Source organism: Drosophila suzukii, chromosome 2R (genome assembly GCF_043229965.1).
Source record: "Drosophila suzukii chromosome 2R, CBGP_Dsuzu_IsoJpt1.0, whole genome shotgun sequence".
Lineage (NCBI taxonomy): Eukaryota > Metazoa > Arthropoda > Insecta > Diptera > Drosophilidae > Drosophila > Drosophila suzukii.
This window is the reverse complement of record NC_092081.1, coordinates 11,978,376-11,991,167: the sequence shown is the minus strand read 5'-3', so window position 1 is coordinate 11,991,167 and position 12,792 is coordinate 11,978,376. Positions and strand designations below refer to the sequence as shown.

The 12,792-nt window shown below is 39.3% G+C and overlaps 2 protein-coding genes and 1 non-coding gene across 3 annotated transcripts; 2 read left to right on the top strand and 1 right to left on the bottom strand.

Moving 5' to 3' along the window:
• The first annotated feature begins 292 nt into the window (after positions 1–292).
• Positions 293–4,975, top strand: LOC108009719 (SAM50-like protein CG7639). Its single transcript, XM_017074282.4, has 5 exons — positions 293–475; positions 3,174–3,716; positions 3,774–3,885; positions 3,947–4,505; positions 4,564–4,975. Exons 2-5 carry the CDS (start codon positions 3,208–3,210, stop codon positions 4,713–4,715), a joined length of 1,332 nt encoding a protein of 443 aa, XP_016929771.2. The 5' UTR covers positions 293–475; positions 3,174–3,207; the 3' UTR covers positions 4,716–4,975.
• pcs (SH3 domain-binding protein parcas) lies at positions 886–12,009 on the bottom strand. Its single transcript, XM_017074280.4, has 4 exons — positions 11,498–12,009; positions 2,971–3,033; positions 2,722–2,899; positions 886–2,661 (listed from the first exon to the last, which is right to left on the bottom strand). The coding sequence occupies exons 1-4, from the start codon at positions 11,537–11,539 to the stop codon at positions 1,511–1,513; spliced, it is 1,434 nt and encodes a 477-aa protein (XP_016929769.3). The 5' UTR covers positions 11,540–12,009; the 3' UTR covers positions 886–1,510.
• TRNAL-AAG (transfer RNA leucine (anticodon AAG)) lies at positions 8,719–8,800 on the top strand. The gene has a single exon. It is a non-coding gene; the product is annotated as a tRNA-Leu (tRNA).
• Positions 12,010–12,792: the final 783 nt, after the last annotated feature.

Here is a 12,792-nt window from a genome sequence, read left to right as displayed (position 1 = left end):
GATATAACAATGTTTGTGAGCAAAAACCTAGTCTGGGAAAACACGCTCTTCACGGTTCCACACCGCCGCTTTGATATATCGAATATACAGTGTTGCCAAATTAGCTAGTTTAGCGAGATGATTAGCTGATTAGAAAGTTTGTATTATTCAAAGAATTTCTACATAGAAATTGTCCAACAAATAGTTTTTAGAATTAACACATTTTTGTTTTCACTTATTTTTTTCTTATAAAATATTTTTTGAGAGTACCTTTGTAATGCTGACCTGGCTGTTTCCCACCCGAATAGCCAGCACTGTGGGAGAAGAAGAAGCAGCTTGTTGATTTTCGGTGCCGCACGCGTTTCAGTAGAAAGAAATTGGGAATATTTGTGCTCGTGCCCGGTTATATATATTTTATAGTTCTCGAAACACTAGTGAAACTAAATCCAAAATTCGCGTGTGCCTATCCACCTGCGAAGGCGGTACCAATTTAGAGGTAGGTCAGCTGATAGCCGTTGGAGACCAAATCTGGCTTACATAATTTGGGGACAGAATATTTGTTGTTTGCCACAATAGATTTGGCTTCCAATGCAGCGAAAATGACATCACTCAGAAATTTATAGAACCCGAAGTATAATAGTTTAGTGCATGTAATAACCCCAGCACTATTTAAGGCGCAGGTGCATCATTCTAAGCGCTCTTTAAGTTTCGGTTCCTTAGTTTGAAACATTTATATCTTGTTCCCCCATCATTTAAATTGCAATACATTTCTTAATAAAGTTCGTACAAAATCCCATAAAACTATATTCCTTGAAAGCACTTTCCATTAAAATTCAGTAATTTCCTTTAAAATAACTCCCAAATAACAATAAACCCCGAATACCGCCAGTAAAACACCATTTAACATTTGAATTAGAATGCACTTTTTATTATTATTTCAAGTTTCAATATTATTTATAGTGTTGCAAATACTTTTATTCCCTTATTTTATTCTTGGGCACTCACCAAATCTCTAGACCATATTTTATTAAATCCACTACATTTTTCTTTGAGAGTTTCACACTTAATTACCTAATTGAATTCGTTACATTTTCGACATTTGTTTTTATTCAGAGTTTCACTTTCGTGGTATTTTTAGGCTAAACTATTTAGTGCATGTGCCCTTTTGTTTTAAATTAGTGAGTCTACCTGGTTTTATACGTTTACAGTTTAAACATTAACTTAAAGCTGCTTATTGTTTGCATATCAATCAATCATTTTCTTTTTGCTCTCTCAAATCACAAAACATTTACTTAGTTAAAGTATTAACAGTGAGAAACAAATACGGAGACAATAGATTAGAATGTAATCAACATTTATACGAAAATAGATGGTGTATTTATCATGTAGGTGTAGACTTATTGAGAGTGGTGCACATTTAAATGCGGCGTTTAACGGTTTACAATTATTTCATTATTTACTATTCATTTAATATAAACAAATCTGATATGGGGCTGGCTGGGAAAGGCTCCTCTGGCCCCCAAGATGCGCACTATTCGAGGGAGCGCCGGCGCAGCTGCTTGCGTACTCCTCCGAAGGCAGCACTGCTGCGATCCAGGAGTTCGTTGGATAACCTGGCCAACAGAGGCAACTCCCGCATGGATACGTTCACCGAGGGCAAGGGCGCTAGCTGTTGTTGCAGCTTCTTGATGGGCGTGGGCGGTGCAAGGTGATTTAGCTGGTGCTGCGGTGTGACTGGCAAGCTGGCGGTGTTGGCGCAGGTTGTGACCTTCACCTCGACCACATCGCAGTGGCGTTTGAGTGCCTCGGCGCCCAGGGAATCGGGTCGCTGCTCGGTGGACTTCAAACGATTCGTTTGCTGCCGCTTGCCGTTTTCCTTGAGCATCATCAAGTGATCCAGCTTATCCACCGTGTCCTTTAGTTCATGCTCCCACACATCGTTCTGCTGCTGACCATCTCCACCCTCAATGGGACGCACCGCCAGGATCTTGACCTTCTGCCGCAGGGCCTCCAAATCGCGTTCATCCACCACGCCTCTGAGTTCGCCCGCTCCCGTCTCATCGTAGTCGCAGGCATCCTCCTCATCTTCAGTTTCGGCAGCTGCTAGAGGAGTTTTTGCACCCAAGGACATTTGACTGCCTGCTATGGAGGGATAGTCGCATTTCTCCAGCTCCAGCTGGAAATCCGGCAGCGATGGCAAGGCACTGGACGTAGGCGAGTTCAACTCTGCTCCCACACCCGGCTCGCGGGGTCCTGGCGGAGTGGGAAAATCACCCCTCTGCCTGTGTATGTCCTCGCTGATCCTCTCCAGATTACGCAAGGCCGTGGAGTAAGTGCTTTTGGCACCGGCCACCTGCTGCTGCAGCTCTTGGATGCGATTCTTTTGTGTCTGCAGCTGGTCCTGGCACACCTGCTTCTCCTCGAAGTACGGCCGCGACTTGTTAATGCTCCGCCGGAAGCGATCCTCCAGCTGCTGCAACTTTTGCTCGGCGGCGTTGAAGAGCCGGGTCAGCCTCTGGTGCTCTGCATGACAGTCGGCCTTCTGGGTATCCGCGTCCATTACCTTTTGGGTAGCATGGTTAAGCATCTCCTGCCAGGCATTGTCGAACTGCCATTCATGCGAGTTAGACATAAACCGCTGCTCGGCCAAAGCAACTGTTTCCTTGGCCGCGGCATGGATTTCTAAGAGAGAAGAAGATTATGTTAGGTTTATCCCGAAGTATTGATTTATAGTAGACTAACCATTAGCTCGTTGGAATTTAACTGCTGCCTTCTGGCATTCGATTTGTGCCTCGCGTGCCTTGTCCAAAGCCTCATAGTAGGGTCGAGCTTTCTCTATGCAGTTGCCCAACTTCTTGGAGGAGAGCTTAAGCCGGCGTGTAGATTCATTTAAGAGGATGCGAAAGGTGGAATTGGCCTCCTATTAAAAACATTAGAATTAATATTAGGGTATTAACTTGTTTTCCATAAAAAGAAAGTCTATGGACTTGCCTCTAGCTCAATTTCTAGCTTATTAATCTCATCGGTTGCACTATTGAGATTCTCCAGTTCAATCTGTAAGTCAAAGATATTTCATAATTAGTATCTTGTAGTATTATTATTATATATAGTATCTGTATTATATTATATTATAATGATTATTATATATGTTACTAAACAATATAAACTTTATAATTTGTTACCCTTTCTTTCAGTATATCCCCAACGCCTGCCCACCGAAACAACAAGATGCCTCAGTCGGGTCGCGACGGTGGCTCGTCGAAGGACTCCAAATACGACCTGAGCAAGATCTCAGCTCGCGTGGATCGCGTGAATGTCAGCGGCTTGCTGCGGACCCACAACGACTATGTGATGAGGGCAGCGGATGGTCTGTTTAAGGCCAATAACTTTCAGGATCTAATGCTGGAGGCCATGTCCACCAAATCGTATCTACACGATCTGGGCATCTTCAAGGATGTGAGCGTGCATATCGACGTTAGCCGTGGCTCTGATGCCACTCCCCAGGGTTACGAGGTGACATTCAAGGGCAACGAAATGTCGCGCATGATGGGATCGGCGGGCACTGAGATTGGCCAGAACGAAGGCTCCCTGCGAACGGAACTGACGATCCCCAATATTCTGGGTCGAGGTGAGAGCATCTCACTGCAGGGCAGCTACAGCAGCACTAGGGCCAATGATCTACAACTGAAGTTCTGGAAGCCCTTCTTTCACACTCGCTTCAGGGAAAATCGACCTGAGTAAGAAAGAGTCCCCTCTAAAGTTAAAGCGTTTCTCATAGTTATTTCTTTCCACAGATTGTCATTCAGCATTTTTAGGCAAACGGATAAATTTGACATCAGCTCATTTCAAACCACCAACCTGGGCTATTTGGTGGACTTTTCAGCACACACCATGGTGGGAGTTGATGTAAGTTCCATGAATATTAAAAAAAAAACTTGTTGTTTTAATGTTTTCCCTTTGTTTTTAGTTAACGCACTCGCTGCAGTATGAGAACTCCATCAGAGATTTAGGATTGCTTAACAAATCAGTGCCCTTTGCCATTCGCGACCACTGTGGACCCAAATTGGCCTCATTGCTGCGTTACTCCGTACTCTATGACAATCGGGATAGCAACGTGTTCCCCACGCGTGGTATTTACCTGAAATCAGTGAACGAATACTGTGGATTGGGCGGCAATATCGCCTACACTAGCAGCACTGCCCACGGAGAGGTAAATGTGCCGCTGTTTGCCGGCCTGGTGGCACAGTTTTGCGGTCGCGTTGGCGTCGTTAAAGAGACCAAAAATACAACCCAGCTGCCCATTAACTCGCTGTTCTACTGCGGTGGTCCATTGACCCTGAGAGGATTTAAATTTGGAGGAGCTGGTCCCGTGATCGATGGTACACCCATTGGAGCACAGACTTTCTGGTGCACGGGCGCTCACCTTTGGGCACCGCTGCCCTTCGCTGGGGTTTTCAAGAACCTGGCTAGTCACTTTAGAATGCATTTCTTCTACAACATTGGCAACTGTAATAACTTTAGCACAGGTTTGTTAATGCCTAACCCACTATATCATTTGATATTAACTATCACTTTCCTTTGCAGAAAACATGCGTAGTGCCTTTGGCATGGGTTTGGCGGTTAAGCTAGCCGAAAGAGCACGGATTGAACTCAACTATTGTGTGCCAGTGCGGCGTCAGACCACGGATAAGGTTCTAAATGGTTTCCAGTTTGGCATTGGCTATGAGTTTGTCTAGATGCCTGTTCCTGCGTCCCCCATTGACCGGATATATCAGTAGCAAAAGCCATGAGAGTCACAAACAAAGTCTAATCCAAAACAAATGGCTGCCCTGTCCTTAGTTTTCAGCGTTTAAAGATTCTGTTTCGTATTCTTTGTCAATGCATTTTATTTTCCTATGAAAATGTATTCGTAGTCCAGCGATCATTTAAGTAGTTCCTAAGGCGTGTACATACGTAAAACGAAAGGTTAAACAAAAATACAAAAATGTTAAACGAACCGAAAACTGTTTTTTTTTAGGCATGGGGTTGGTTTTTAAATATTAGTGAATCTGCAAGTCGTTTGCCCTATTGAAAATGTGACCTACAATAATTATATTATAATGTGCCCCAAAATCAGCTAATTAAATTTGTTTGTTTATTAAAAACATTAAGGATTTATGGCGCTATAAAAGCAGACAATTAAATCCACCTAATAAATTAAAGAGCTTTGAGTTTAGCAAAAATTTTAATTTACTCTTTCAAAGGCTATAAATAATAATGATTAAATGTTGAAGTACTTTAAACCTAAAAGCTAAAATGTATTTCAAAACCAAAAATGCAGTTGGTCGAGCTCATATTAGGTTGATTTATCTCCCCTTAATTGTTTACATATTTTTGCAATAGCTGATATTAATGGTTCTTCTAAATGCGGTTCCCATATATTTTAATTATTAAAACAATTAAATCCATGTAGTCTGTGTAAATGTCAGGTTTCTCGTTTGTGGATTTACCATTTACATGGGGACAGCCGGCGGGCTTGTGTTGATGTTCATGGATCTGTGAACTGCATGCGGTTACAGTTTTTTGTTTGGGCTTTTTGGGTTTTCGGTTGTTTTTTTTTGTTTTGGAATTTCAGTTCGGGACCCACGGCAGATTGTGGTCGAAAAACTGGTTTTAATTATAATTTTTGTTCATTTCTTGTCTGCCCCTTTTTTTACGGCTGCTTTTATAAAGGCTGTCCCAGTTTGAATTTTATCGTGTCCGTTGAACATTTCTCCACATCCCGGACATGCATAAACTGAAGATGAAGGCGGGGGTTTTGGTAAGGGCACGCTCGAGTTGCCTCTGTAATCGAGATTGATTTAAGAGCCAAGACCAAGCCAAGTGCGAGCGAACCTCTAAAAGTCCGAAACTGGTTTTTCGTGTAAACAAACGAAACCAGTTTGGGCATCCGGCGCAGATGAACATTTCAACACTTGAACTTTCCAGGAATTCTGCAGCCCAAAGAACTTGTTTCGTACATTTCGCTGCATTTGCCTAACTATTGGCTAATGAAAAGTTCACTTGTTCATCCACCGCCCTTCACTTTATGCAATTTAATGGGTTGGGAATAAAAACTCAATCAAAGGTGAGTAATACCCTAGCCTTAATAACTAAAGCTACTTGCATATTTGTATATACCTATCATCATAACGCCCTTCTTCGCAAATGACGCACAATCAAATGAGCAAATACCATAAAAACATTTAATTACAATGCGAGTCAATTGTAAATACTGGAAAAAAGGTTAACATATTTACCCGTCAAGGCAGCTGTGTGTGGCTGGCAGCAAAAATATTTGATTATCATCAAATAAACAAAAAAATATTGTGCATAAATTAAATGTTGAAATGACGGCGCAAATTGAATAAATATTTTTTCTACAAAATAAATGCAATTGGGGCAACAAGATTGTGTAAATGTGGGGGAACATTTTCAAAGAACTTAATCGAAATATTCTTGAAATATTTGAACAAAAAGAGCCATTGTTCGCTGAAGATTGCCAAATCTAACAAATATAATTTCATCAGTGCCACTCGTCTTCAATTATTGATTTTATACGTTAAATTTAAAGCTTTCAACAGGGTCAAAACCAAATGGAACAAGGCCTGGTCTGAAATGTTACCAAATCACGCGATGTGCGGACGGTTTGCGTCGCGTTTATTTTGCATTCGTCAGAATCGCTTTGCCAAAGGGCGGCTGAAGCTCAACTTGAATCACAGACTATGAATAAAGCCAATCAAATGCGAAAGGTTATAGCCAGGAGCGACCCTTGACTAGAGGAGTACCAAGAAGAAGATGACGTGAGTGCGGCTCGTTAGGATCCAAAACAATTCGTCAGACACGAGGGCGCCACCCCCGCATATTACATGGACGGATAAAATTGGAAATGACGTCTATTTGACTAGGAACACGTATGTAGGAGGCGATATTTGCCAACAGATTATTGATATAAGCAAATGTAATTGAAATATATTAGAGAATTTAATACGGAATATAATAAGTACTAGAATTATAGGTTTGGGTTCCGGTTATAACTTTCATATTTTGTTTCTCATTTTACTTTTCAAAACGCATAAAATGCTGATACGGTTTTTTCAAAACTCAAGTTTATTCGTTTTGAAATCGAAAAATTTTTATTTCGTTACGATATGTAGGTATATATAAAGATTTTTTTGATCCTTCCTCAAATGTTACCCCTATATCTCTCAACTTTATATAATTTAAATGGTAAAATATATAGCTATTTAAAAATTCGTGATAAAATAACATTGTTTGAAGTTTTCCACCCTTATAAGGAACCACCCTACCTCATTATGAGATGTCGTATGATTAGTTTATTAGCTTATCCCAGCCACTCTCCAAGTTCTACTTTCTACTTCGTACACCCCTCTATAACCGGCACTCCCTTTGGTTCCGGTCGATGTTCCGACAGTTCCGCAATGACGCCAGCTGCCCTTTGTGCCGGTGGCGTGATGCCGACTAGGTTGACCTGACCTACATCTGCTTTGCTGGTGACAGCTTTCCCCTGTCCACCCAGAACCACCCCTCTTGTTCAGTTCAGACTTTGGCAAAATGGCAAAGGAGGAAATGTAATGGAAACCTACATAAAATTTACATCGATTTTGCCTTGCGCAACAAAAAAGGAAGCTTCAGGAAACTCGTAGGACATTCAACTCATGCGGAAACAGACGTCACCATGCGACAAAAAAAAATACCACAATTGTATGGAACAAAAAAACACTCAACTTACGGGGAAAATAAAACAAAAGTGGCACTGCTGAGAAAGTCTTTGCTGGTAGGTCAAAAATATTGTTATATAAAGGAAAAACTCAACGGCAATGCGTGAGTGAATGACTGACGACCCGAAAAATAAGTCAACGTAGCTTGACAATAGCAATTGACCGCATAAAGTTTTTATTTTTAATTAGAGTTATGTCAACTTGGTGCAAAATGAACGAAAGCAGGCCGCCTAAATCACTCAAACTACCGCGTTGAAAATGTTTTAAGTGAGATTTTTCTAGAATTCGTGTGTCTGACCCACTTCGAACGAATTATTTTCAATTGCCATGCTAAGTTAAATTCTTAACTTTCTCTTTATGACCAAGCAATTCAGATCGAAGGTCAACTAAAACCAATTTAGGTTCAAACGAACTTTATGAAGCTCTTGAAAATAATATTTCTACAATTGCAGCTACAAGTTCATGACTGATTAGATTGCTCTAAATTATGCTATCTCTACTGATTTGATAAAGCAGGAAATGACTGCCTAAGTTCAACTACACTCATAGTCTCATTCAATGAATGTCATTAACAATTCCGACGAGCAAACAAAGCAAAACCAAACTTAATTCATTAAAACTGCAAAATGTATGGAAAATTGAGTGCGGTAACCGCTCGTCGAAAGTAGCAACTGTGTTATGCATCATTGACTATAATGATAATGATGATGATGGGGCGCCTGGTGGAACCTCTGGGGGATTGCACCCGTCGAAAGGTTACAAAACGTACCGCAAACTGAGAAATCAAACCTTCTGAAAGAAACAGTTTATTTATGCAAGTGCAACTCCCACCTGCTTTTTATATTTTTTATTATTTCCCACATAATGCGGAATGGTTTTTAATAAACTTCCTACAATTGTTTACCATTGTTTTCCACTATAAATAAATGGAAATATGGAGACTTTCGATGAGAAGAGCTTCTGACAAGCATTAATTGTGGGTAGCGTGGCCGAGCGGTCTAAGGCGCTGGTTTAAGGCACCAGTCTCCTCGGAGGCGTGGGTTCGAATCCCACCGCTGCCACTTTGAAATTTTTTTTATATTTTTTTTTTTCAAGGAGAAAGTTGTTTTTTTCATCAGGCTTTAATCGGGTTGCTTAAGACAATTAGCCGAAAAACAATACAAAATAAATACCATCGTTATCAGAGGTTTTGCTTGAACTTTGGGTTATATATCTTGCGATATAAGCACTAGGTCGTATTCGCAATATAAGATACGCGTTCTTATGATATACCATTTAGGGGGACACCTTGATATACATATAAAGTAGAAGTTGACTCACTTATCGGACACGATTTTCTGATTCATAGACTCTCGGTTGAGTTCTCTAATTCGCGAGACCCGTACTCTCACCTTGTTTACGTAACTGACACCCCCAGGTAGCCAAATGTCATTACTCATTTTTAATTTTTATCAATTTGACTTGTGCCTAAAGTTTCCCTTGCTAATCTAATTATTATTATCGAATGGAGCAAGGCGAAAAATTATTTTTAAATTGCTGCAAGGCATTTCCCACTAATTTCGGTCAATAAAAAAGTCGCCTTTGTTTCCCTACTAAAGCAATTATCGTCTAATCGATAAGTGACGCTTAATAATTCATTGGCTTAGGGTTAGAAAGTTTGGTACGCAAATAGCTATGTATATTTTTCAGCTAACTGACGCGTGTGGGATTGAAAGTATGAAAAAAATCAAATAAACAAATAATATGAGTGGAAACAAAAAAACATCTGTAGAGACACACGATTTAAGTTAAATAGACTTTGCGCCATCGTCGCTATACAAATTCTTTGCTAATTGTTTGTCGTCATCAACTTGAAAAAAATCTTAAGATAACAAATTTTGCACGCGCAATAAAAGGAAAAAAACCAAATGCTCATTGATAAATCATTGGTAAAATGATGGCAAAAATAAAAAACAACAAAGTCGGCTTGTCTGAAGAGGAAGTCGAGCATACAAAACATTGAGAAACAAGGCAAAAACGTCCGAAGTGAAATATTTTGCGTTTTTGGTAATATAGCATGTTGTTTTGTGCCTTTCCTGAGAATTCTCAAACCTGTTATGGTACAGTTTTGCTTAAAGAGGCACTCTAATGATTGTTTATAGAAAACGATCGTTCTATCTCTCATATACATTTTCCCACACATATATGTATGTACATTCATTCGCACATTATCGACGGCTTTCATCTAGTCACATGGCGTCTTATGGGGTTCGAAATCAAAATGTTGTTAATGACTTTGCGCCGCGTGTGACGTCTCCCACTAAGTTTTGCATTTAAAAATAGATATTACTATGGGTACCCCCCAGGTGCAGCTCGATTTTCTTTTTATCTACCAAGGGAATTCACAATGGATGTTATGGATTTATGGTTTACCAAAGAGCAAAGCTGTTTTTAACGGCATTGATAGTTATTAATAATTTTTTTAAATGCCTTTTTCAATGAGATTTGTTGTTGAAATATTTCCTTTTAGTTAGAATGTATAAAAGGTGATTTTTTTAGAAAATATAGTGCACAATCGTGTTAGGCAAACGTTATCATTTTTCGAAGCGATAAACAGTTGTTTCTAAATATTTTCTAGATTTATAATTTGATAATGTCTTATTCAGTTACCGGATACGTAATGTGCTTGTTTTTGCAAATTTTGTTTAAGAAAATTAAATTTCTTCAGTATTGCGATAGAAATTGCTTTTCTGTTCATAGATTCGTATATTTTCCAGCCCATTTAAGGCCATTAAGCAAATGTGCGATTATTTTGCGTAGTTGAAAGAGCAGCATATAAATCTTTATTTATGCAAAACTGCGACTTGCGCCTCAAGACACATTTGTATTGTCTGCCTTACACAATAAAAAAAAATTAAACACAAATCAAAATAAAAATAAAAACAAAAGGCGTTTGTTTTTGTTGCTGGCTTGACTTGCGTGTGCGCTTTGGTATTTCCATTTATTAAATTTGTATGCATACCTCTCCCGAAAAAGCAAAGAGCGGAGCGAAAGATAAAGAGCAATAACCAAGCTGCACTTGAATCTCATTTAGGTACCGAGTTCAAATTCGTAAAAGGAAAAAACCCAATTTACTGGGAAGCGCGTGGGATTACTTGACACCCCTGTGAGCTCCCTTTTCCTGCCTTTTGTGTTTCACAACAGTTTCGTTGGAAAAAGGAAACTTGCAATTTGCTTAAATGCTGTGTAAATTGATTTTCTGTGTAGTTTATTGTTTGGTTTTGAAAACCAACAAAGCGTAAAAAAGGTTCACGCAATAAATGAGTAACAAAGTGGAATGCAAAAATGCCTGTTTCCTATTCCCCAAATACAATGCTCTCTGTCTTAACAGTTGGTACTCAATTTGGTGAACCTCTTGTGTCCTTAAATTGGTAATAGCTTAAGCTATTCAAAGGCAGGGAAATGAAGCAGGTAACATAACAATCACATTCACTTTTCTAAGACAATACACTTCGTGTTCTTGGCACAAAAGTTGTATAAAAGTACTTTTACCCTTTTGTTACAGTGTACACCCAGTTCTTAGTGCAATGCATCGAGTAAGCACTGTACCAACTGCACTGTAAAAGAGAACAAGGGATAGAGAGAACTATTTAGCTAAAGAAACAAAAACAAAGCAGCCTGCTATTTGTTATTGTCGCTAAATTTCCGTTCATTTCTGTGCCAGGTACGAAAGAAAGAGAGAACGACAGGGGAAAACTCGGAAGGACAAATAAAATCACCTGAATTTGCGGATCCAGCTCGCCCTCTTCTGCAGCCGACATTTTCACTGGTTTTCACTGATTTCGTTCCAAATGCAAATACCTCGCGAATTGCGTTAATTTTCACTTTTCTGTCGACCGCTTTTCAATTGAAAAACACTTTTGCATTTCACTATTTGATCTCGCTGTTTACACACACTCACACATCCTCCGCCTATCAATTTGCCAGCCCGTGTGTGTGTGTGTTTTTGTTATGTTTTCTGTGTTTTTCCAATATTATGTAAATTGATTTGTTCACTTTTTAACTGGCAATTTTTAATGCGAGAGAGATTAAAACATCTATTTTATTTTGCGTTTTACGTTTCTCCATGTAGTTGAAGGAGAAAGAGAGTGTGTGACGGAGGGACGCGCGACGATTACGGTAATTGTGAACAAAACAAACAGTACAATCAATATACAGGGCACGCGGCTTTTCGCCTTCTCCTCTGCTCAGCGCACCTGAGATATTTATTCGCTTACAAAAAAACTATCCTAAAAATTAACGCGTCCAGCCGCGGGTGGTAGAGGTGGTAGAGTAGGCATCGATGTTTTCAAAGCATCGGTAATCGATGCTTGGCACGTCAACATCGATGTTTTCCATTTTTTCCAGGCTCTTTTTCACTATCGATAGCATTAATGTTTTTTTGTAAACGGCGGAACATCGATGTATTTTTTCCAACATCGATCTTTTCAATAAGTAAGCTTGAAGAATTTGTACATTTTTTCAATTTATAAGGTATAGATACACAGGTAACAGGTATCTAATAGTCGAAGCACTCAACTATAGCGATGTAAAAATTAAATAATATGTATAATAAATTTATATAGAAATCATCAATCTTTCATCGTTGTTTTTTGAAAAACTTGGATGTTAAAAATATATCGATATGCTTTGAACAGAACTGATTATTTATATCAAATATTTTGTTCACCTGATATATCGAAAATCTTTTTATTTTAAATATGTTTTTGATGTATCCTAATTGGTTGCAAAATAAACAAGATGAGCGCTGCGCAAATAGAAAATAATTGGGCAACCTGCAGTTTGTGCACCAAGTTTACTAAATCGAGCTATTTTCGGCGACTATTTATATTGGCGCCTTCTGGCCTTAAAATTTTGAATCCAAACAAACCTTATGTGTGTAGTGCAGTGTGACCAGAAAGGTGAAATACTGTGTGACATCTTATACCCGGAAGTTTGGTATTTGTGATTTTGGTATTTGGTTTGGTTTCACTTTAACGGCTTGATTCCACTGCAAATTTTTACAATTTAAATT